This window comes from Lutzomyia longipalpis, chromosome 4, assembly GCF_024334085.1.
Source record: "Lutzomyia longipalpis isolate SR_M1_2022 chromosome 4, ASM2433408v1".
NCBI classification, from domain to species: Eukaryota; Metazoa; Arthropoda; class Insecta; order Diptera; family Psychodidae; genus Lutzomyia; species Lutzomyia longipalpis.
In genome coordinates, this window is record NC_074710.1 from 1,640,662 (window position 1) to 1,667,805 (window position 27,144).

The 27,144-nt window shown below is 31.4% G+C and overlaps 1 protein-coding gene across 1 annotated transcript; it reads right to left on the reverse strand.

The window, feature by feature from the left end:
* Nucleotides 1–24,534, reverse strand: LOC129795534 (uncharacterized). The gene is made up of 7 exons (XM_055836918.1): nucleotides 24,361–24,534; nucleotides 17,363–17,953; nucleotides 11,510–11,636; nucleotides 8,498–8,624; nucleotides 7,855–7,931; nucleotides 3,719–4,100; nucleotides 1–2,709 (listed from the first exon to the last, which is right to left on the reverse strand). The coding sequence occupies exons 2-7, from the start codon at nucleotides 17,609–17,611 to the stop codon at nucleotides 1,926–1,928; spliced, it is 1,746 nt and encodes a 581-aa protein (XP_055692893.1). The 5' UTR covers nucleotides 17,612–17,953; nucleotides 24,361–24,534; the 3' UTR covers nucleotides 1–1,925.
* Between the last annotated feature and the right edge of the window lie 2,610 nt (nucleotides 24,535–27,144).

The following is a 27,144-nucleotide window of genomic DNA, read 5'->3' on the forward strand; positions in this document are numbered from 1 at the left end:
TTAACCGTGATCCCATTAGCTCATTTATTTTGCATTAAATTTTCTCATTCACAAAAATTCTATATCAAGAATACTGGTATAGAGTTTACCCCCATCTCCCTCTCAAGACATTCATTCGGCAAATTCTACGTTCTCTTCTTCTTTTTTTTTTACTTGTTTCTTATCCCCTAATGAGGCATTTAATAACTCTACTGAAAAAGAACTTTAACTTTTTGTTTTTTTTTACTCAATTATTAAATATTCAACGTGCTGAACAACTTTTTTCTTGGAATGTTTTCAGCTATACGACGTTTTTTTTTCTCATAATTTCTCAACACTAAAACTACAATTTTCTTTGAAAAATATTCTATGAATCTGTCACATTTTTTGTCCTCAAGTTTTTTTTTCTTCACTATTGTTTTTTGTTTATCTTATACTTTTCAATAAATTATGATACATTTTTTTCCACGTGAAAATATGGAAAATATGAGAAATTTTATTTATTACAAAAAGAAAATTTCTCAAGTTAATTTTTTGTTTGTCAAAATACCTCAAGTTTTGCAAGAAAAAACGTTGTTTGACAACAAAAAGAGCATTTTGAGGTATTTTAGAATAATTAGATAAAATGTTCATTTTTTTTATTAAGTAGACACCAAAAGAATTGCACCTTCAGGGTTCAGTGAAGGAATAGATTTTTTTTGAAAAAAAAAAAAAAAAAAAGAAAATCAAACGTATTTGTTTCTTTAAATTATCTTTCAATTAATCCTAAAAAAATACCATTTTTTCACATTTTTCTCTCTCTCTCTCTCACAAATTCTATTCATTCTCTTTCTCGCACATGTTTTATGCTCTAGAAATGCATAGTAAATCACTGGGATTTTCTTTGCGTGTCGTGGTTTTTCATTGCCACGAAAAATTATTTTTTCTATACAATTTAATTGTATGTTTTTGTGGCTAAATTTGCTGCAAAAGGAATACAAAATTTTAATTTTAATTTCTTTTTGGAAATATTTCATGAAATATTGCTGAAAATTAACCTAATAATATTTTAATTCACTTCTGTGTTAACTTTTTATTTTCCTTTTGAAAGTTTATGAGATTTAACAATCATTTGCGGAGACTTTTGACTGACTATTACTGCAAAAAAATCACTTTTTAGTGACTAACTGGGTTTGTTATGAACGATTTTTTTTTCTCCAAAAGACTCCATCATAATATTAAATCTCACCTTTCACCTCGAATTAGCCAAAGGGTTAACCATTAATGCTTTTTGAAAATAATCAAAAACATTTTTAAAGGAGAATAACAACAAAAATTACCTGAAAAAAGAATATCGAGCACTGAAAATCAACTTTAACGTTAAAAATCAAATAAACAATGACAGCACTTTGACATTTCATCAAGGCATCTGTCAAATGTCAATTACCTTCTGTCAAAAACATAAAAGAATTACTACAAAAAATATCAGAAATGAAAAAATAGGAGTATTGACTACTAAAAAAAACAATACAAAATTTTAAAAGAAAAAGAATTTTGACATTTGAACAAAGCAACTGTCAAAGAAATGTCAAAAATTTTTCAGTCAAAAAAAAATAAAGGAATTTCTTCGTATTTACCTTTAAAAATCTGAAATACATTTTTAAAACAAATTATTAATTCAAACAAAAAAAAATCATAAATAGTCATTTGAAGAAAATCTGTCAATTGAAATATTTCATGAAACATTTCCGAAAAAAACAACAATTCTGCAAATTTCAATACCTTAAAATTCCCCACAGCTACTTTCTTTCTCTTTTTTTTTCACAATTAATTCATCATCAATGACAATTAGATGATTTATCGAGCACGTTTTGATCACAAAAGGACGTGCTTTAACACAAAAGAAAAATTTGTGTGTTTGTGTGTGTTCAGAAGGAAGCCACACGGAAAACATCTGGACGCCGGGGTCAGTGATCCTCATTGACAATCTCCATGAGGAGGCGCTTGAGACTATCCAAGCCCGTGAGGAAGCCACAGTCAGGGCCATGGTGGACAGCCATCGAGGACGATGGGCCATTCACCACGAGTCCCGTGCTGTTCTTCCTCACGAACGTCGTGTGCGCAAAATCAATAATCCTAACATCCACAAGCGGTGATTGGGATGGCTCCCGGCACCGTTTGGGCGTCTCCATGATACCACGCACACCCTCAGCACGCGCCGCCTCATCGTCCACATCGAGTTCCTGGTGGAACTGCAGCTCTTCCCTGTTGCGCTTATTCTTCAGCGGTGACCCACGTTTCTTCCCACCTGCCGACGATGAATCCACATCATCATCATCATCATCGTGGTCATCAATGAGGAAGGAATAGTCATCACTACTGTGGCTACTGTAGTTCATCCATGAATCATTGGACGTTGGACTTGAGCTGTCAATCAATTGATCCCCACTGGAATCGAGGGCATCCTCGGAGAATGGAATAAATGATCCCCTCGCTGCTGCTTCACCGAACCCGCGATGATGGAGATCCGCTGAGACTTTCCCCTGTGACGACACATTATCCCCACTATGCTCATCCTCGTGCGATGATGATAAATTAAGATCAACCGAATCCGTCGAAGCATCAGCATCGTAGCAGCACGATGGTGTTGACTCTTCCGGGTCAATGCAGCAATTTTCAAGGGAATAGCATGCATCCATTGGATCAATTGATGGTACCTCATCGCTACCTTCGTACACAATCAGCAGGGAGCTAAAGAAGAAGAGATTTTAAAGGAAAAAAAATGTTTAGAACTTTTTTTTTAGCAGCTTTTAAGGGGAGGGGGGAGGTCTCTTGGGAAAATTGTTAGAATTTACGCATTTTTAATGTTATCATATTCTTGGGGTTTTTCTTAAACTTGGTTTTCAAGTGTTGGCCACATTTAAAGACATTATTGAAAAGTAAGAAAACCACTTTTCGCCATTTTGTGATTTTCCGACTTTTCACAGAACTGCCCTAATACATAAAGGTAGATTTTTCTCAGGATCTACTGGATGGATTTTGATGGGGTAAAAAGCAAATGAAAGAACAAGGATTAGCGAAGAATGTACCGGAACAAATTTTTGAATTTCGACTCAGAAGCTGAGAAAATTCAATAAGAATATTTATCTACTTTTCTCAGCTTTTGAGTCGAAATTCAAAAATCTATTCCGGTACATTGTTCGTTGATACTACCTCTTCCATTTGCTTTTTACCCCATCAAAATCCATTCGATAGATCCTGAGAAAAAGCTACCTTTGTGTTTTAAAGAAAATCACAAGATGGCGTCGCACCTAAGATGGCGGAAAGTGATTTTCTTACTCTTCAATAATAAGTCTTTAAATGTGACCAATGAAAACCAAGTTTAATAATAATTCTTATCCGAACTTTTTCATAAAAATTAATGACTTCATCTAGAAAAAAACTCCTACAACGCATATGTTTAAAGAACTTTCTTATGAGCACAATTTTTGCTACAACAAAGTATTCCACACAGATGGTATTAATTAAAACATAATAATGTTATCGGCTAGAAGAGCTTGTGACAAAAAAAAAACTCGTCCCAAAAATAGCTTAAAGGAATTTAATTTAAATTTCACCTGATGTGTGCAAAATGTTTATTTTTTTTCCCTTCATTTTGCCTCAAAGAAATATTTGGCAAAAAGAATGACAGAAGAAATGGCAAAAAAAAAACTCACGAAAAATTACATAATTTCTGCATTGAAAAATGAAAAAAACTCACCAAGAGTAAAATCTGTAGCTTGATTGCTTTTCAATGACACGCCTTAGCTGCGTTAGCCTCTGGATCACCTTCATGATGACCGACGTACGCAGGACGCATCCGTTGTGGAAGAAATTGCTTAGGGCCTGCTTGAAGCCATCCTCATTGAGCTCCCGCCCGAAGTACTTGTCCTTCTTCATGTACTCATCGAAGCGCGCCTGGTACACCTGCATGCCACACAAGCGCACACCCAGGGATGCCGATGTGCTGGCAGCACATTTTGCCATTTGCTTCGTCCTCTTCTCCGCCGTGGCATCGTCCCCGTGCTGCCGTGTACCCATTTTCAGGTCCAAGATGCACGGTTGTTGGAATTGCGACGTAATGTTCTCCAGCATGAGATAGTCTGCAAGACAAAAAAAAAAGAGAAATACTCGTCAAATTAAATCAAAATCCCAAATTTTCCATTAAAAGTTAACACTGCTGCTGATGATGAAAAACATTCGCCTTGATCCATGAAGATTCGCGTGAAATTGCAGATCCTTCGAAATCCTGTTAAAAACAAACATCCTCCTCCCACCCCCCTCCACGTCGCTCCTGCAGCTGCTACATTCCATGATAAAAAAAATAATCAAAGACTAATGACTTTGTGAAAGAAATTTGCGTTAGAACGAGAGAAAAAAAGAAGAAAATAAACAAACCAATTGAAATAAAAATATTAAGAAAATTTGCATGAATTGGAGGATAAAATTTTCGCATGAATGAACCATTTGGTGCAAATCACTCGCACTTTTAACTACGAATATCCTGTTTGCTTCCCAAATTTGTTTATCTTGGCGCACAATTTTTTTCCCTCTCCCCCTCTTTGCCAAGTGTTTGTTTGCACAAGAAATTCTGTCTTGTAGTGAAAAGAATAAAAAAAAATAAATAAATTGGGTAAGATACGTAAATGATTAAGTAAACCGGACACAGAATAATGCTCTACACACACCTTGTCGCCATCAGATAAACCCCGAGAGGGGGATTTATTGTGATCAAGGTGAAGAAACTTCTCACGATGTAAATAAAATTATACTTCTTATTTGCTTAGTTGTGGATTTTACAGTTATTTTTTGAATAAATTAATATTATTTTATCAAATAGAGGAAATTGTGTGTTTAAATTTAGAACAACAATTTTACTTTATCAAAGTTAATTGAAAAGAAATAATTAATCCTTGGGAGAAAATTATCAAAGGATTTTATTTATTTTTTAAGTAATATTGCAGACCTGATGAAAGATTTAAAATTAATCAAAAATGATCTGTTTTTCCCAATATTTTGTTTCTTTATTGATATTTAGCACAAAAGTGACAGCTTTAATTCTTTTTCAGTTATTCAACAATAATATTTTACAACGTTCACGTCAATTATGCGTTTTAATTTGATTAATTAGTTGAATAATAAAGCAAAAAGCCTATAAAGCTGAGATTTTTATATTCCTTTTTTCTTTAACTTTGACGCCTCTTGTGGTCATTTCTCGAAACTTATGTGTTTTAAACAATAACTGTAAAACTTCTCAAGAAGCATAAGATAACCATTTTGAATTTCAAAAATAGCTAAATCTGATAATTTTGATATAGAATCTGTAAAAAAATCTTCTTTTTTACAATTTAGGAGTTTAAGAATCTTGGCTATATGGATCCGGAAGGAATCCAACAGCCGTACTAATTTAAAGTGGAGAAGAAGAAGAAGAAGAATCTTCTTTTTTTTAGCAATAAAAAGGAAATCAATAATTTTTTTGTACTAAAAAACTTTCAGAAAAATTTTTTAAGCTAGAATTTTCTTTGTTTTATCGAGATTATAGAAAAATACAAACTACCAAAAGTTTAAGAATTCTTGAATTGTGAGAGAAGCAAAGTTTTTTGTTGGCAGAATCGGCACAATTAACCGATAAAACTTCAAAGATTAAGGTTTTCTTTTTAGTATTTTGTTAAAAAGAATAATTTTAAGGTTTGACATGTCTAAAAAATTTAGTACTTAATAAATGAGATAAATCGAAAAAAGCTTCTGAACTTAGTTACTGAAAGATAGAAAGTTAGAACAGAAAAATGTTCTAAAAAGTTGACTTTATCCTCTTAATTTTCTCTCTTAAAGTCTCTTTTAAGTATTTCCGTTAAAAGGATGTTTTGAAGATAATCATCACCTTCCTCAGGTCCCCAAATCAATTTAATAAAAAAATAAATCCTTAAAACAGAAAATTAACTTTGTGGCTGAAATTTAGTGAAGAATTGTTTCTCAGAGAGTCAAAATTCTTGGCTCTAACAACGTACACTACATCTTGTGAATAGATCCCCCTTGCAGTGTCTACCAAAAGGGAGACATAAATCAAACAGAAAATTTGTCAATTCATGCGGAATTTTATCCTCTACATTTTTTATGAAATATTTTGATCATTTTGATGCATTTTGAGGGAAATGCAAGGCACCGACTATTTCGCGCAAGGTCATCTTCTGTGGCTCGTTGCATTTCTCATTTTGGGCCCATACTCGCGCGTGGAATGATGATGAAATGTCCCCACAATGCCGCATCATCGACATTTTGCCCTCCCCGCCCCAATGAGCTTCCCATGGCGTGATTTTGGTCGCGCGAATGATTTTTCTTACGTAATGCAATCGCCACGATCCAAAAACAAAACAAAATAAATAAATAAATATTCGGTACACCAAACTAAATTAAGGAGATGTTTATTGTTGAATTCTCTGACTAATCTTGTTGTCTTTCCGGTTTATTTGAAATTACTCTGTTGTCCCGCGCGTTAAAACGTGTGTCGTCACATGTTTTGTGATTCAATTCCTGTATTTGTCTTCGTGGTTGGATCATCAACAGTATACGCATTTTACAGATCACTCAAAATAGCCCGTTTTCTTCGTGCGCAGAAAAAAGCTCCTTTGGCGCTTTTTCTCACAAATTTTTTTTTTTAGCCACGTCCGACGACCCACAATGAGAGAGCAATAGCCAAGGAATTTATATGCATTATTATATGTAGCAATAGTCCAACAAAAAAAAAAAAGAAGCATAAACAGCAGAAAATGAGCTGTTCGCGCCACGCGAGGGCCAATCGCATTGTGAGAACAAAGATAATGAAGAAATTAAAGCAAAATATTTGTTGTCAAATAAAAATTCTTCTGCGAAAATAATACGCCTCATCAGACGAGCCTCTCATTTCGCATCAAAAATTGCCATAGTAATGAATAACAACACACACACTCACACATTGAAGCACTATTTTGCTATATAAAGAAAAAGATTTTTCTTCTCTTATCAATTATTGAGAAAATGTTTAATCAGTGAATGAGCAAATGCTACGTGCAGACTATTTTTTTTCTCTTCTTGTTTTCTTCTTGAAATTAATTTTCAATTTTCATCAGCAAATATTACCTCAAAGCACTGCACCAAGAAAATATGAGATAAAATGAAAAATCAAGATTAAAGAGCAATGAAATTGTTAAATTTCTTTTATCGAAACGTCGCTGGAAAGCTAAGAAATGAAGCTTTTTATTTTCAAAATTTCTTTAACACATAAAACACCGTTAAAATACTTCAAATTAATTTTTTACGCGACGTGTAAAATATCAATTGTAATAAGCCTGTATTGCCAGCTGGGTAATTGTCAAACTAACATTGCATATTAATTTATTACCGCGTATGAAAAGATTGTGTTCTAATTATTGTCTTAAACGCAATAAAAAATTATTTTTCAAACTGTTTTTTTTTCATTTGATAATTTAAGTTTAGTTTTCGGCATTTTTCTTGTTTCTTTTCACAGAAAAATATTCTTTTGTTAAGAATAAAATAAAATAATCTGCATGTGCATATGATGAGTTTTTGCTGGCGAAAATGCGTTAAAAACCTGTATGGAAAAAAAGTTATAAATAAAATCAACAAAAAAAAAGAAAACAAATAAAAAGATGATTGATGCAGTCTAGGCTGTGATGGAAAATTTTTCCACTGCAGTGCTAAAAATTCTTCATTCTGCTTCTTTGTGCTGCGTCTTCTCTGGCTCATGGGGATGTTATAAATTTGCTTGTGAATTTTCACGCAGAGGAACTTTGTTTTTTTTTTGTGGGTTTTGTGAGAAAACTTTTCATTTTTTTCTTAGGGAGGAAAAGCGATACTAACATTGCTTGTTGGAGTTGTCTATATGTGAAATACTTTTTATAACATCTGCAGCATTTCCATTTTTATGTATTTTCATCCTGTAAGAGAGAAGAAAGAAATAAAAATTTTTGATTAATATCATCCAAAAAAGGATCACCAAATGGGAAGCACTGAAAGAAGTTTTATACAAATGTTTGTTTTTTTTTTGCTTTAAAATTCATCATATAAATGCTTTTTTATTTGCCTAAAAGTATGTGTTTTTCTGTGAGTCTTTCTCCCTAAATAATGGAATAAAATGCAACAACAACAATAAGAATATCGTACAATTTCCTTCACACATTCTGGAAAAACGAGAGAGATTTTTACATAAAAATTTTCTTTTTAAAAAAAAATATATTTCTTCTTGTTTGTTACATATTATTGCTACTACCTCTCTGTTTTTACCGACATTTCCCATCAAATTCATTTTGTTTTCTATCTCTATAATTTTCAGAATGAGTGGGGGAGGATTCAATCTAAAAGGAAAATCTCATTTTAGGCGACAAAAAAATTGTTTTTCTTTGGCTATGTAAAAGAACGAAGAATTTTCAGAAAGTTTCTGAAAATAAAAACAAAAAAAGAATTTGTTTTATAAAATGTGAAAAAAAGAAAAAAAAATACCAACCGTAGAACATCTTCACGCTTCCTTTTAGTTGCTCCACCACCATTCTTCCGGGTGGATTCATCCCGAAAGCTCGGGGAGTATCTCTTGTCGAATTTCATGCCACCCGTTGTTGTTGCCTGGAGAACACCTAAAAAATCAAATAAAACTCCCCTTAGAATTCCATATAAAAGTCCAAAAATAAATATGAATAAAAAGTAAAACTTCAGTACATGATTGAGAAGTGAAGGAGATGATTTTCTCACCCGAGTTCATTCGCATTTATTGCTTCTTATTTCATTTTTTTTTTTTGCTTTACTTTGCGAATATTTTTTTTCCTATACCTTTTATCTATAAAAAAAGATGAATCACAAGCACATAAAAGCAATGATAATTAAATAAATAATACTCACACACACACATAGTGCAGGATGACAATGAGAAAGAACATAAATATTTTTCTTTTTTTTTCATAAATATGTATATTATTCAGTGCTTTCGACTGAGTTTCCGGAAGAAAATATTCCGGAAAAAAAAATCAATTTTAATCTGTTACCTGTCAGAATGCAGACTATTGTAAAACACTATTGGACATAATTAATTACGCGTAATAAAATATTTTACGTGTTAAAATTCTCGATGATGTTTCAAACAAGTTGCGGTATCTGCAAGAAAAAATCCTTTCGGAAATATTTTGAATATACTGGTGGTTCCATTGGCAACTATTCCGAAAAACTAACCTCAATGCAAAAAAAAAGTTTATCGCGTCAATAAAAGTCCGCCATATTGAAAGTTTAATTAATTTTTTTTTAACACATTATTATAATCTTTGAATGAAATTCATAACTCTGATTTAAGCAGGATTTTAATCCTCACACAGGACACACTAAATTTTAATCTCATAGAATCACGAGAGTAATGCACAAAAAAAAATCATAAACTGCTGCCATTTTATTACCGTTGACAATGAGTTAGAATTGCATTGAAAAATATTACTTTTGCACATTTCCTCAAATTGTTAGGAATGCTCTTGAGATAAGTTTAGCCACGGTCAGAGTTTTCTTCATCCAATCACCTCCCTTCCCATCCCCTTTTGCGGTATATTTTCCATTCTTTGTCTCACAATTTTTCCACTTTTCTGATGGAAAAAAAATGAAGTCAGACACGACCAAGGAAGCCCTTGAACTATTGCGTGTTTCTCACAATTCTTGCTTCCTTTTTTCTTTCTCTTCTTTTTTTTCTTCTTCTCTCCGCACCATTCAATGGTTAATTAATCTCATTGACACGTGTGTAGGGGGCGGTGAAGGGGCAAATTTATTATATTTACAAGATAATTCTCTATCTATCTTCCTTGTAATTCGCAATAGTATTCTCTCTACATAATATTTAGCTTTTTTGTCGTCATTTGAGGGAAATAAATTGTAGTATGTGTGGATAATTTATGTGAATGAAAATGTTCAGATTTTCGGAAATATTCAGATAATTCTTAAAAAAAAATTAAATCAATCGTCAGATAAAGATCTCATAGTTTAAGGACCAAGACCCAAAAAAGTGCTAATTGCAAGTCAAAAGAAGTGTTGAATTTAAGCCTAAAGAGTGCTAAATTTATGCTTAAAGAGTTCTAAATTTTAGGCCTAAAAGTAGTTTGATTTTTGAAGCCGTAAAATGTCCCAAAAGGGCTCAGATTGACAAGAAAAAGCTTCGAAAAACTACCTAATTTTAGCCTAAACTCGTATACTAAACTCATGCCAAAAAGTACTTAAATCAAACCCTTAAATACTTAAGGAGTTTACCGGCTCTCCATACAAAAACTTACTTATTTAATTAAAAATTTTAATCCATTTTCTCTTTTAAATACAAAAATAAAGTTATTTAGTTTTTAGCAAAAGGCGTCTTATCTGAAGTAAATATTCAAATTTTTTTGCCAACATTTGAATGATACGACAAAAAAAAAATCAAATTATTCGACAGATTAGCACTCATCAATAAGAAAATCCACTATTTTTCTCAAGAAATTCTTTTAAAATTGTTCAATTGAAAAATCATAATCTTGTAGGCCTGATGAAGGGAAGCAAGTTGGAAGCAAAAGAAGCGAAATGTCATAGTAAATGACAGCTTGTACTAAAAACTGCTAGAAAGATCAAATTTTTCATTGATATTCGAACTAAATCTTAGTAGGTAGACTTTAAAATTCTAATAATAGTTTTTTATTGTCTTGAAGTGGTCTTCAAAGGATTAAAAAGGAATTAGCTAATTCTAGCAGTTTCTTCCTCACAGGATTTTACATTAAAAAAAAACCCCTTCGGTGAAGAATTTAAGGCGCTCTAAACTCCTTTACCGAGATTAATTTAATTCTAAAGAATTCAATGCTTAATTTAAAATATTTTCATGACATGAATAAAAATCCCCATAAAATCCGACACATTTTTTACTACTCTTTCGCAATTTTTTCCACCAAGAAAAGGAAATTCTTTTTTTTTGCGCAAAAGAAAACATCATCAAATTGAGGAAAAGACTCATACTTTTTCCCACCCACAATTGATCTCCATTTCGCACACATAAAAAAAAACGCATGAATTGTGAGAAAATGCAATTTCTTTCATATAATGTGAAATTTTTTTTCGGGGGAGTGAACCACTTTTTTTCTCTCTCTTGTTGCCAAGTCAAAGATTTTCTTTTTTGATATTATTACCACGAAAATGCTGCATTTCTGTGCGATGATTTATTTATAAAACAAACACATATAGATTTTACAGCGACAGACGCTTAATGTTCGACACACGCCGTACAAATTAATCAAATGAATTGTGAACAAATGCACGTGAAAATCTTTATTTTATTTTCTTGCAATCACAGCACTTTTTTTGACACACAAAAATATTTTTCTTTATTAACTGCATATTCATTTTTAGACAAAAAAAAACATTAAAAGTAGATACAAGAAAAAAAATGTGAGTAGCATAAAAATTTGTGCTAAAGAAAGCATGAATTTGCAAGATAAAAAAAATGTGAAGAAAAGTAATAAATTCGCATTACCTTTATATTTGGGAACAAACATTTGAACATCTTCAGGAATGTTCTGATAGAAATCCAATTCACGAATATTTAGTGGCTTTATCACTGTACTCTGATTCAGCAACAGTAGTCGCGTGTGTCCTCCGACCTAGAAAAAAAACCAAGAAGAAGAGAATTTTTAAAACAAATTAATTTATACATTTCAAGAATTTCAACAATCTTGTGCATCTCTCATCGCAAATATATTTCTCGTAATATTTTTATTTAATGGAATTTAATGTTTTTCTTATTATAAAATAAATTCCTCGCATAAAATTAAATCTTTACGAACATGAAAATCCATCAAAAAAAGAGAAAATTGTGTCACAATTAGGAGGTGGAAGTGCCCCACTACTATGTGATGATGTAAAAGAGATGTGAAAAAAAAAGACAGAAGAAAATTGTGGGACTATTTTCAGATGCAGAGTCGCTAATTTTGGTGTGGAAGAATAAGAAAATAAAACTTTACGACGCTGACGGTTTCTTTTTTTTTGTAACAGCGCAATTTTTGCGGAAAATAACAGGAAAATTTATACCCCCTCTAATGTCATAATGAGAAGATAGAATAAAGGTGGGTTATTGCATTTAGAGGCAATTTTTTTGAACAAAAAGTATCTTTGTTTAGTTTAATCTAATTTCTAAAACAATTTTCTTAATGTTTTATAGTTTATTGGAAATGATGAAAAGATTGTATAAAAGTTGAAATAAAATTTTATAATATTTTATTTAATAAGTCCAATTATAAAATGAAAATGTGTTTTTTTTAAATTTATTTTAAATGAATCTTATTTGCTCTTCGTATCACTACATTTTATTGTAAAAAACACAAAAATATAAACAATGACGTCACTATTCCCTTTTATTGTCCCTTAAAATGTATGAAACATTGACTCAAATATTTCATTGATGTTTCAAGTATAGATAATGATTGGAAGTAAAGAGATTAAGCCTATGACATCAAAAAGTTCAATATTAGAAAAAATATTTCAGAAATATCTTGTCAAAAATCATCCACGAAACATTAGCGCAAATGTTTCATATTTACTGACTTCTATTGAAATTCAAAATTTTGTAACTTAATTGAATTCGAAGAACTTGCTGTAATTGATATTTTTTTTAAATATTCATTAATAAATAAAAATAAATTAAATATACTTTCACGGGTACCTATTGTAATTTAGGTTATGTATAATTTTAATTTTAATTTTTGTAAATACTCCACTTGAACACATTAAATGATTTGTTTTGGCAAAATATTGTTCCATATTGAAATGTTCTTAAGAATTTTCTCAAGTATATCATTAATTTGGCTTTCGCTTGAAGAACAAAATATCATACAAGCAGAAAAGAACATAAAATTAACTTAATTAGTCTTTTACTTATCAACTTGCTAAACAAGTTAATTAAGAGAAAGATTTTCTAAAGTTTTTTCAAACCAATTTAAGTTATTTTCTTCGCGGAAAAATCATTTCTTTTCCACGAATTGTTACGCAAAAGAAAAACCTTCTTAATAAAATTTCCTTTAAAATAAAATTCAATGGCAAAAGCCAAAAAGTCGCGACAGTGTGACACAGTAAGAGAGACACCGTCGTGGCGTCCACTGAAGGAATTATAATTTTTTTTGTATATAATAATATATCATAAGACGCCGGTGCTACCCCACCTCCCAATCATATGGTAAAATCAGAACATATCCCATCTCCACACGCACCACCTAGAAACTGCCAAAAATTCCATCTCCAAGACGTACGTAAATTCGGCGCCACGACGAAATAATCGTCTCAAGAACATCCACAAATACAAGTTTTCTCATGACGACATTTTATCGTTTCTTCAGTTTTTCCTTCTACTTTATTTTATTTTCTTTTTGGCCAATAAGAAAAAAATCCCATCTCTTGCTTGATTTTTTGGCTTATGTATTTTCCTCATATCTATCCCACCCTTACCCCCCTTTGCTAGAGGCTTTCAGCCCCTTCTTCGACATTCACGTCTTAAATTGACATGGAAGAAAAATTGCTGTAAAAGAACATTAATCAATAGCCAAAAAGGAGTTGTCTAAAATTCACTGTATTATTCATTTTATCCGCATTATTTATTCACGAAACACGGGAAATGTCAATAAAAATGCTCAACAAAAATTCTTCAGTATAGAAAAGAATTTTTGACGAATAACTTTTAGGAAAATGAAAATGGAAAAACTATAAATTGCAAGGGCAAAGGTTTCAAAAACTTCAACAGAATGGATGTCTCAAGGACTTGGAGTTTCTAGAGAATTTTCAAGTAAAATCAGAATTTATCTCAAGAAATTTTAATTGAGGAAGTAACTATGACGTAATAAAATGTTTCAAACACAGTGATGGCTTGAAATATTACATGAGTTTGAAATGTTTCAGAAAATATTTTGCCAAAAAGCGTGCATGAAACATTACCACGCATATTTCATGCATTTTAACCCTTTAAGGTTTTTTGGGTCATACGCTGACCCAAACGTGAAACATTTTATTTTTTCAATTATTTATGAATGTAATTGTTTTTCCATGTTACAAATGCATCAAATTCACGCAAAAGGGGTCAAAGAAGACGTTCTGAGTGAGAAAAGTCCTCTAAAAAAATTCATAGTATAAAAATCGCAATAAAATAGCGCTTGTTTCAATGTTTTCATGTTTCACGTTGTACGTTAAAGGGGGGAGAAAACACAAGAATGTCGTCATTGTTTTCATTTTTGAACAAATCTTTGTAAAACCTTTTTCTTTAATTTTATGATTAATTAATGAGATTAGATATTCTTAGAAATCTAATTAACTCTCCAAATTCAAACCTTTTTAAGTAGAAAGAGTAGATCTTTTTCAATTCTCTCTCACTCTCTCATTCTCTCTGTTTGTGATTACAACATCTGTGATTTCTTAAGAGAAAATATCTTAAAGTATTTTATTTTTATGATCAGTGGTACACGATTAAGTGGTCGATCGACATTAGAGATCGCTGGCAGATCAAAATATCCAACTGTGCTATGGTTTTTCTCACGAAACCAATCCCACAAAATTTCTTAGAGATTTTTTTTTTTTGCTTCAAAGCACAAGAAATCCCCGCTTTGCGTACAGACAGATCCTCTACGTCTAATCTCACAATACTTATTTTGTACGACGCGTTCTGCTCTTGGAGATAATTGACCTTTGATGCTGAAATATCACAAGATCATTGTCGGCTTTTTTATTTTATATTTTTGCGCAAGGGGGGGGTGGTGGGAATCACATAAAAGTGATTCAGTACTGCGGTAATCCCACTTTTGAGATTGTCAAATGAAACAAAATAAAGAATAAAATTGGAATTTTGCCAAGAAGCCGCAGAGCAATATCACTGAGATATCTACATTTTTTTTCTTTCCTTTAAATCCATTCACTTCTACTAACCAGATGTGATTGAAAAGATGTGCAATACACACCCCCATCCACCCTTAAAATATTGAGAGAATCTATTTTTGTTTTGATCTTGCAACATAAAATTCCCCAACTTGCGAAAGAATCAACATAAGATTGGAAATGAACAGTACATACAACATTCTCAACGTTTTCTTTCACACTAAACGTAATTTCTTCTTTTCATCAAAAGAAGCGTCTTGGTGGTTTAGTCAACAAATCACTTTTGTGTGAAATTTTATTGACACCTTCTGCCACTTTTTTTCCAATAAACACCAAATTTTTCTAAATGCGAAATGTGCTGAAATATTTACAATGTTCTCATGATTAAATATTTCACCTTAAGAAGAACCTTGAACGACTTCTTGTGTATACCAATTCATTCGTGACAAGTACTTGCATTATTTTCTATTAGAAATTGATTATTTAAAAGTTTCTTTGAAATAACAACATTACTGACATTTTATTTGTGAAGTTTGACACTTCTAACGTTTAATATTTCTTTTCAAACTCTTGTCCCTTTTAGGTGTGATTTCTACTGTTTGACAATTCTTTTCCAAAGTTTGAAGTTTCTGTTATAACGTTTGAAGAAAGTTTTCTAACATTTAATATTCTTTCTGAGGTTTGACGTTTCAAACGTGTGTCAAAATATATATGTTTGACATTTATTTTTTAACGTTTTACGTTTATTTTGTAAAGTTTTACGTTACTTTTAAAAAATTCAACGTATCTTTTCTAACGTTCATTTATTCTGACGTTTGACATTTTCTTTCTAACATTTGACAATTCTGTCAAAAGTTTGACATTTTTTTTCTAAATTTTGATGTTTATTAGAAGTTCAAAACTCAATTTTTTTTATTTCAATGCAACTTTTTTATCCTGCAAACAATTTCTTTTGAAATCTAAAGAAAAACCTGAATTGCCTAATGTTTTATGTTGCTTTGCTTACACACAGACTTATGTACATCACTAACCTACGTCATGCATTCTCCTTTGCTAAAAACAAATGTTTTTTAATCAATTTATTATTTACAACGTTCCTCTTTTTCAATTCATCTCTCATCTACGTCATCAATTACTCAATAATAATTAAAGAAGAAAATTCAAGAACTTTTCCAATAAAATCGTATTTAATTGCTCATAGATATTTTAACAAGAAGCTTTAAAAAATATATAAATAATTCATTTTACAAAACTGTGAGATTTTTTTTTGCGGAAAATTAGTAATTAACAACATTAACAATAAAATACTGATTGTTAATTATTTTAATAAATTAGCACGCAATATGCTAATTTACTGCATCAATTTTTTTTGCCATGAGCAATTCACCTATACATTTAGTCTCCCAATTCTTTGCAAAACTTTAATTTTTTGCAGTATAATTTTTCAATTAAATATTACGTGAATGATGCTTTATTCTTCTTTTTTTTTTCAGTGTATAATTTCGCCATAACGAGTAGAATTATCTTTTTTTTTATAATGGTTGTTTGTTTCAATTTAGCAGGTGTATTAAATACAATCTGTCCCGCTTTTTGTTTCATTCTCTCTTTCTTTATTTTCTCTTAATTCTTTATATTTATATTGTTCTGCCCACCTGACCTGCCACAAGCTACAAAAAAAATTCTTTCATTCTCTGCCCGTTGGTCTAGTTAAATTGAAAAATAAAACTAAAAATATACCACGTAAAAGCAATTAATCACGATACGATAGTAACATTCCTGTAAGCAATCCTAATCGTTAATTAAATCTTGTTACACTGTTTGATAAAAATGCATTTCTTATGTGATCAAATATTGGTATAGTTATAGGTGTAAAATAAATAATTAATTGATAGATTTGTAGAACAAAATGGAATGATTTCATGTAGAAAATTCAATTCAAATATTTTATAAAAGGACATTTATTGTCTGTTACGAATTGAGAACCATAAAACTCATTGAGTTGTCTGTGGTTTGTTTATTTTTGCTTCTATTTAATCATTAAAGAATTTCAGGAATTTACAGAATTTCTCATTAATTATTTAAAGAAAAATATTGCTATTTTTTTCATGGGCGTAACCTAAAATCTATTCAAGGGAATGCATTTATTAATTTTTTTATTATTTTAAAAACGTTCAAATGGATTTGAAAGAAAAAAAACTTTTATTCTAACATTTAACGTTTATCTCCTGACACCGGCGAGATTCGAACCCGTGTCATTTAAAGTACAAGTGCTACGATTAAAGCCTCTCGTCTACTAAAGTTCAAAGTAAGAACTTGTGAAGGTTTAAGAAGTTTTTTTTCATTTTTTTTTAAACTTTGCCAATAATTAGTAAATAATCTTTAATTATTCTGAATAAATTCTAGATATATCCCACAAATCTCAAGAACAAAAACAGAAAAGAAAATAACAATTTTAATTTGTAAATGAATGACTCACCTGATTCGTGAGTGGATGAATGGCAATTTCGTCCTTCTCATTGGCAACATCACTGACCGCTAATTGTGATCTCGACGCCTTGACACGATCATTCTTCACACCAGACACCAAATGTTGCTTCTCATGCAACTGTTGCTGCTGCTGCTGCTGGTGGAAGCTCGTGTGATGTTGCTGTATTTTTGGACCATGCTTATGATATGGTGCACAATCAGAATCTCCCATTCCCCAACTATCCACCAAATACACCATTCCCTTCTATCACTTTTTTTTGTTTAAATTTAGTTTATTTTCTGTTATTTCTAATTTTGGGTGTGTGTAGAGGTACTTAAAATTCTAAAAATCACTTTGGGTTTGGAGATCACTATTCTTCTTTTCTTTCTTTATATTTGTAACAACTCCCGCACTTTTTCACACAATTTTCTGACCTTGTTTTTCTTTTTTCTCTTTGTCTTCCGTTTCTCCGTGTTATATATATTTTTACACACTCACATTTACTCAATTTTATTTATTTATTTTTCTTTTATTTTTAAATACTTCTTTCACTGCACTCCAATGACCCCAAGATTCACGAAAATTGTTTCTCCTTCACATCTGAAATTAAACAAAAATACACAATTTAGTCTTCGTTTTTTTCTGTGTGTATTTTCTCCCCCACCAGACGTCTGTATGTTTTTTATTTCTTTAAATAAAATTCAATATATACGATTATTTTGTGAGACTTGATCAATTTTTTTGGAGTTTTGCGTTACAATTAAACACACAAAATTTATTTTCTTTATCCAAAAAAATTTTCCATTAACTAAATGGAAACTAAAGGAATTTTTCTTTTATTGTGAATGTGTGGAAAAGTTCTTAATGGAATTCCTGCATGTCGCACACCTCTCACCGACTATTTGAGGATTTTCTTTCCTCTTCTCACACACGCAAAATATCGATAAGAAATTCACGCGAAAAGAGTGGAAAAGTACTGACAGAGAGAAGCTTGATGAAGAAATAGTGCGCGGTGCGTTAGCAAAATTATGCAAACTTTTCCCATTCACACCGAGGGGGTGGAAATACATACATATAAAAAATTATGTATGATGTGCTTTTCCTACATTTTCCGCCTTTTTCCGCGTAAAACGCCCTCACATTTTTTTTTCAATTGGATTTTTTTTCATACTGGCACGTTCGTAGAAATCTCACGTACATGATGGGGAAAATGATTAAATTGCATGGTCTTCCTCTCTCTCTCTCTCGCTCAAGAGTCAAACTTTATACTTTATTTTCCAGGAATTCTCCCAACGTTTGCGGAAAGTTAGCAATGAAAGTCATTTTCAAGGGTATCCTTGGGAAAAGTCTCCACCATGACAGGGATAATATTGAGTTAAAGAGAGTATCTTTTCATACTGTTCTGACGGAGAGAACCGCAATTTTATTTAATTTACCAACTTAAGCCGGTTCAATCTTATACAAATCTTGATCAATTTTCTAAGAAATTTTTTTTTCTTTTTTATTAGAAGCTTAAATTCTTTATTACTATTTGTGTCTGGATGGAGCTAGTTTTATGAGAATTGGTTGTATTCGCAATTTCTGAAGCCTTTTTTCATTCCCAATTCTTACTAAAAAAAATAAATAAATAAACAAATCTTTAAGAAATTTTTTACTAATCACCCATAAATAATTAAGTTAACAAAAGAAATATTTTATCTTTATAATTCTAAGAAGACTATTTTATGACTAAAAACAATAAATTTATAAAATTAGTCATGATTACTCAACCGTATGATTGCACTCTGTGGTAATGATCATAATAAAAATTTAAATAAAAATACAAAGCGAAAAGAATATGAAATCATTTTGTAAATATTTGTAGTGAAGTAGAGGTAGAATTTGTAGGCAAAAATTATGCCAAAAAATAGCTATTTCAACGTGTTAAAATAGATTTATGGTTCTAATTGTAATTTTTCCAGAATTATCTTTACGGTCAGAAGGTGGTGTGATAGTCAAATTTAGCACAATTAGTGTCTATTTAAATTATCTTTTGCAATTTATAAAAATATATACTTACTTAGCATCTCAAGAAATGTATTTAAGACGGTGCTTTGGGATATTTTTTTTTATTTTGAAAACGTTTAAAATTGCTTAAGAAATTATTATTTAAAAAATTGCAGAACTTCTTTACAAAACAATTGACATTTCTTGAGGATAAATTTTAATGATTGACGATTCTTTTTAGCTGTGATTCTTTCGAAGAAAAGAATAGCACAGCTTCTGTGTCCACTCTAAAACTCAAGGTCGTCGGATCGGGCTCAAACTTGGTATGAGCACGAATTAGGGTCCCCACATTTCGAAAAACGTATGCGCCGAAAAACTTTTCCGGCCGTCCGTCCGTCCGGCCGTCCGTCCGTCCGTAGTTTGAAGCTCAATTACAAGAGAACGGTAATAGATAGAGACTTGCGGTCAACGGCAAAGTTCAATTATCGACTGGAAGTCGTCCAACTATGATATCAAATTCGACCCCCCACCCCTGCATCCGCCATTTTGAATTTTTTTCAATTTTGTTTTTGCTATATCTCAGCCCCTATTATAGCTAGAGGTCTGAAATTTTAATATGTTGTAGGGGCCTTTAAGACCTTTTCAACAATACCCCATTTCCAAAAATCGGACAAGCGGTTTAGCAAATATAGAGTTTTATGGAAAGTCGGCCATAACTCCTAAACCGCTTGACCGATTTGAACCAAACCGGTTTTGAATGAAAGAGCTCAAGAAGGTCTACAATTATCTATATATAGGAAGTTTCAAAAGCTACCGCTAGAGGGCCTACAATAAAAAACAAAATTTTCGATGAGTTTTCGACCAGTTTTCGATTAATATCTCAAAAACTGGACGATAGATTTCGATTAAATTTTAGTATGTTATAGGTGATAGGCATACCTTTTAACCAAAAAAAAATAAAAAAAATTTATGTCGCGGTTTCAGAGATATAGACCAAAACAGGTTTCCATATGTACCGATTGTTGTAATATTGCTTTATATCGGCTTAACGGTACTTGATAGAGGCTTTTTGATTGAAGTTTCATCAGGTATAGTGGGTAAGACCTATCAGATTTTACTAATTTTAAAATTCAAAATGGCCGCCTTATGCCATTTTGCTACATCAACAATTACTTTTACCTACTCATATATATTTTAAACAAATTATTTGGCGCCCCGCGAAGCGGGGCGCCTTTTATATACATAAAAAAATATATAAACATATAAATATATATAAACCTATAAATATACATATATAAGTACAATGATGGTCCAGCAGAGTAAAGGGAATGTACTGGTAAGTTTCACTTACGGGCTGTGATTCTTCCTTCAGATGACAGTCCAAGTGTGGTGAAAATTGAGGTGGATAAATTTTTAGGAAGGGCTTTCTCACGCATCGAATCACAGCCAACGCGTGTATATTCTGGGGAAAGGCTTACTCATGCGCGTTGGCTGTGATTCGTTGCGTGAGAAAGCCCTTCCTAAAAATTTATCCACCTCAATTTTCACCACACTTGGACTGTCATCTGAAGGAAGAATCACAGCCCGTAAGTGAAACTTACCAGTACATTCCCTTTACTCTGCTGGACCATCATTGTACTTATATATGTATATTTAACGTTTAACGTGTGTTTAAACGTTTAAACGTTTAACAATTCAAAAACTTATTGTCGCCTTTCTAACGTTCCCTTTTAATATTTGTCATTTTTTCCAAACATTTAATGTTTTATTCTAAATAAAAATTCCTTTTCAATTTTTTTAAAATGTAGTTTACAGAATATTAAAGATTTCCTTAAACTTTTAAAGAAAAGCCTAAAAATCCTAATAATAATGAAGAAACTCATCGTAAAATATTCTAGGAATTTAGAAGACGGATTTTTATACGTTTTTAGGCTTTTTTTTTAAATTTAAAATCGACGTTTCACACTATGGTTCCTTCATAAGAGCCTACAACATTTTTTGGAGTCTTAATTCTTTCTAATGTTGTAAACTCTGAGGAAGGTCTTATACAGTCCGAAAAGTCGGCTTTAAATAAAAAAATAATTAGCCTAAAAACGTATGAAAATACGTTTTCTCAATTCCTTAAAGTTCTTAAACTTTAAGGAGGTCTTTAGACTCCCAAAAAGCCTGACTGGCAACGCCATTGGTCACAATAAAAACAAGGAAACTGTCTCTTTTTAGAATCTACTTAAAAACTTTTAGGAAACTTTTTTTTTATATTTACGATTTTCACGGAAAAATTAAGTTAAGTTTAAAGAGAATTTTAAGAGATTTTAGATTAACTTCTAATCAACAACGCACGTAATACTTATTGTAATCTATATTCATATCAGTTCGATAATGAAGAAAACAAGCACAATACTTAAGAATAAATATAGCTACAAAAAGACACTTTTTGAAATTTCAAAATATTGTTCAACATTGTTTTTGAAGAAGAAAAAAATTGTAAACAAATCAATCACCTCGACAGGTGTTGAATGTTTTTCTCTGAATCAGGGGTCATGATTTTGGTGGTTCGTACGTCATACATCAACTTCTTATCATCTTCGCAACACCACACACTTGATGACACTTCTCCACAACGTAGTCTTTGCAAATTTTTTTTAAGTTCATAAATTTACCTGAACTCTCTTTGAGGACATCCAATTGCAATCCCTCAGATTAGATAAGAATGGTTTAAGTAAGTAGAGCTCACGGAGAAAAACAAAACACACAAATCCCCCAAAAATCCATAGACAAATTTCACTTTCATACACAACACAAAACCAACAAGACAAGCCAACATTGAATGAGAAACAGCAGTAAAGTGGTGCAAAAACATCATGAGCTATTTGACTTTAATAGGCCACCACACAGCATGAGGAAGAGATGGAAAGTTCCGAAATGAGACCATCACTGAAGTCAGCGCGTAATGAGTTTGGGACAACCGCATGTCGTGTGACTAACATTAACTGATTAAATATTATTCAACATTGAGCTAACAACAATATTATAGAGAACAATATGACGAATAAAGTTCATATTTGTGAGAAGAATATCATGACTTTATTGAATAATATTCTTTTCTTCTCTCTCTCTCTCTCTGTTCTATACCCTCAATCAACGCTATTACTCTGACGTCAATCAAATTATTTCAATTAAACTCCTCATGTGGATTTTTCTTTACCTTCAAAATCACCTTCATACTAACCAGCCAAATGATTCACAAAAAAAAATCTTTTCTCAATAGAATAATACTTTTAAGAATTCAACGTTCTGGAAGAGTTGTTGTGTGTGCAACAACAACAAAAAAATGATTGTTCATGATTATATTTTCTTATCACTATTTTCAAGTTTTCTATTCTTCAAACACCGTTGTGGGAAGGTTACAATTAGTAGGTATACTTTGCGATGACGCACTGCAGGTGCAGTCTCATTATCACTTTATCACCCACAATTGGGGGTGAATTTCAAAGGCAGAGAGATAAGTTTAGAAGAGATAATAAAATATTTAATCTACTGCACAATTTATAACATCTCTCATCAACATTTCTATTTCTTAAAAAAAACTATCAAGGTTAGTGATTAAACAATCCCACAAGTTCTACTTTTACAAAGATAAGAATCTAGAAAAGAAGAAAACTAAAGAGAAAATCTTCTTGTTCTCTTTAGAATTTTTTATTTTATTTTTTCTCTCAACTTGCACGAGTTTTATTTGAAGTGGCATAAAGTTCAAAAGACCCATTTTATTTGATAATGATGGAGGATTATCACAAGGTTGCTCACAAAGATGTTTGATTACATTGAAAATTATTATCTTCTTATAACGACACAGTGTCTCCAAACAATTTAAATCTCCTTTACAAAATTAACAAGTAATTAATAAAATTACAACTTAATTAAAAGAAAATTAGTTTTTCTTATCAATTCTTTTTATTACAAAAGAAAATTATTCTTTTTATTACTTTTATAAAAAAAAAGAATGTTTTGACAAAGAGATAAAAAAATTGATGTTTTCTTGAGAAATTGATACATTTGTTTCGGTTAAAATGCCCTCATGTTGTAATGTATCCTAAAAGTCCACTAATACTCTATTTATTATTTTTTTTAGAAGATAAAATTTTTTGTAACTCCTTTTAAGAGCAAATTTAATTAATGCTACAACATGTTACATTTATCTCGTTAAGACTAAATCTATTCTATAAAACTTTGTCTATTAAAGGTATCATCACTTATCGCTACTTTTGTCATATCTCTCTCAAAACTCCATATAAAAAAAAACTTTTTATACGACAAAAGTAGCGAAAACTGACGATATTTCATGTTGAAATTTTCTTAAAATTAAAAAAAAATCTCCTAAAATATATAAACTTTACAATCGAATGCAATTTATATCAAAAATCAATATCCCAAAATAGAAATAATAAACACAGAAAATGTTATTGGAGATTCTATTTTAATACTCTCTAGAATGTACACCGGCGAAATTCTTGGGTGATTCAGAACTAAATGTAGATAGTTTTGCGAAATTGTTTATGAATAATTTATAATTGAAAAGTTTTTATTATTGAAAAATTCCTTCTGATTCACAAATTGTTAAATATTTAATTATAAGTGACTCACAGAATTATCTTTGCCGGTGATTAGATTTTCTTGAAGTTTTCCCATGCGAACTGTTCTTGAACACAACACTGAATGATAAAGGAAAACTAATTTGACGTTGTATATAAAGGTCTTTCCAAAGACATATATTTCTTAAGCATTAATAGTCAAAGAATTAAGGAAGTAAAATGCCTAAAATTGATTTCTAAGTCTGAAATATTTTATTGGAAAATCCAATGGTTGGGGTAATGTCCTCTTACTTTTCCTCACAATCAAATTATTCATCGTAATTTACATATTACACCATTGATCCACTTCTTGGTTAACAAAAAACAAGCTCTAAATGCTCTTTTCCACCTGAACTAGACAGAAGCTTTTAAAGTATATAATAAAATACGTACATTATAACTTTGGAATTCCCCTTCGTCACGAGCAGAAAAGTTTAACAACTTAGTGATTGAGGAACCGACAATATGGTACCCAATAATCACCTATCCCTGTAAAAGTTGATTATACCTCATTTATCACAACAATTTTCGCGATCTTTCCTTCTCTTCGCGGCTTCTTCTCATAGACTGATAACTACACACAGCCCCAGAGACTTTCTTATCAAACGAAGACGTTCTCGTGCGCGTGGAGGGAGAGAGAGATCAAAAAAACTTATCAGCTAAGAGAATATTGCTATTTGGGATAAAGAGAATCATTGAGTCCCCCCCCATTCTATATAATAATATCACATTTATTCCGTGAATGATTTATGATTCTCCCTTCTCCGATGATTTGATTGGGCCAACATACATATACCTATCATTTACAACTCATTTAATATTCCATCCACATTCTATTCGTGACATTTTCCTCCCCATCCACCACCCTCCCTATTTCATCGTAAATTTGTGATTTTCACGGAATGAAAATTCCATACAAAGCGCATGAGAAATAAAATCCTCAACATTGGTGTACTTTTGAACTTGCACCCTTGAGAATTGACCCCTGAAATTGACTTTTGGGCTCCCCTCATGTGCGTGACCCTGAAATGTCGATTTTCCCCCGATTAAAGCTAGATTTGTGCGGAAAATCTGTGTGAGTATATCATCAAGTCTATTTGGGTGTACGTGATGCATTTAAAGGCACAATGACAATGCCTTATCAAAACACATTGTACAGGGATGATAACATTGCGTGGGAACTATAAATAATAAAAAAAAAGAAAATTCCTAAAAGATATTTAAATTTTGTGAATGAAAATGAGGAAGAGATGTCAAATTTCTTACAAAATCCCATATGAAGCGACCTTGATTGAAAAATCAACTATAAGTGTGCATTTTTGGGAAAATTGCCAATTTTTTTTTTCTTCAAGCCATCTCTTTCGCATTCATTTGGGGCAAAATGAACTGCATTTTATCACATTGAAAGCATCAAAATGAAAATGACCCACACAGTTAAAGAAAAAGAATGCGATGATGCAATTCTGGAATAAATTTTCCCCTTAACAACCATTTAGGTATAGGGAAGAGAGTAAGATATTTTGGAGTATGCTCAAAGTGATATTTTAGTAACATATTACATCACTAGATGTCATTTTAATCTCATATTAAATCTAACCTAAATTTTTTTTAATCATTTTATTAATATTACATTAAAAGGGTTCGGAAACTGATGCAAAAGTGGGCATATAGTGCATCTAGGCGCTATCTAAAAATTTTCTAGTTTGTTAGAATTTTAGTTTGTATTCTCATAATTTCATTTTCTCATAGATTTTAATTTAGAATAATTTTGGACAAGTCAAAATACCTGCTAAAGGCATATAATTATTCCTCTATTATTCTAGACAGAATAGATCTCTTCTCTAGGGCCAGACGCTCTAGTGATTGAATACGCTAGGGCTACTTTAAAGATCGTTATATGTAGTGATAATGTTTAAGTTTTCGTTGAACGTTAAAACATGATAGAAGCCGATTTTAGGATTTTCTTAGAATCCGATTTTATTCAAATCAGTTAATCACGATCCTACTAATTAGCTGTCAAAAACTAACGTCTTTGCTGATATTTAAAAAGACAATCAGTTTTGAAAAAAAACGTCTAATAAATTTTCCAAATACGGCATGTCCATTGCATTGGTCAAAACCTGTACTGTACACTACCATCAATTTTCTACTACAAAATTCAATCGAATACTCAATCAAATTTTTTTTTGCAAATAGCGTCTATTTTGTTCCGAGGTTAGGGGTCATATAAGTGATAGAGCAGCAGTACAATCTTCCTATTAAAAAAAATATTTTCTTGGAAAGTAAACTATTTTGGAATTCCCAAAGATTGAAATAAAATTCAACAAGACAAATGTTCAAGGTTTTCTGCTGTGTGCATAATAATTTTAAAAAAATCAAGAAAAACAACTTTCTGCGAGAATTCTGTCTGATTTCAACTTATATTCCTTCAGTTGTGATTTTGCTCTTGAACTTGTCGTTTTGATCTGCTTTGAAAGAAACAAAAAAAACTCAAAAATGTATTGGAAGGAAACTTTTTTCCTTCTATTTGTGATTTTATGTGTTTCTGCCCAAAGATTGGCACACCCAGAGTGCCCAGAAGGGGGATTCAAATACATTTACATCAACTCCCAAAGGCAATGGGTTGGTCTAGGATGGGCATGGACAAGGCAATTCAGTAGATTGCACAATGTAACGCTTGATGTGAATTTTGCAACTGCCCAACTAGTGGACACAACAAATCTGGGAACACTGAAAATCATTAATTTTTACGAAGTACGAAATCCGTGGTAGTACGACAAACGATGGAATATCATTTATGAGCTCATCTTTCCCATTCAAGAGCCTCTACCAGATGTAACGAAGATTGTTTTGAATGGAGATGTTCTCTGTGATGATCGTGGTTTGTTTTTTTATTTTCTAATTATTTTATTTTGTTGATAAAGTGATAAATTAAATTTTTAAAAATTTAATTTTCAGATAGAGAATTTACAGCTGAGAAATCAGACCTTGTTAGAATACGGCTGAGGTATAATTATTACTTGGAGGAACAAAATTTTACAGCAGATCTAATAAGAAAGATCATACCTCTTCCGGTTACAACGGAAAATTTCAATGTAACAGATTCAAAGGAAAATGAGATTTAAATCTACGCACGTTCTATATTAAAAGTAGGTAAGAACATAGCAGTGCAGTGTT

Bases quoted from the DNA above. Each gene is read 5' to 3' on its own strand.
- LOC129795534 (XM_055836918.1), bottom strand. From the start codon at position 17,611: ATGGTGTATTTGGTGGATAGTTGGGGAATGGGAGATTCTGATTGTGCA. The intron at 8,625-11,509 runs GTAATGCGAATT...TTGATTTTTTAG, and splicing joins GTTTGTTCCCAAATATAAAG to GTGTTCTCCAGGCAACAACA. The intron at 2,710-3,718 runs GTGAGTTTTTTT...CTTCTTCTTTAG, and splicing joins AGCTACAGATTTTACTCTTG to CTCCCTGCTGATTGTGTACG.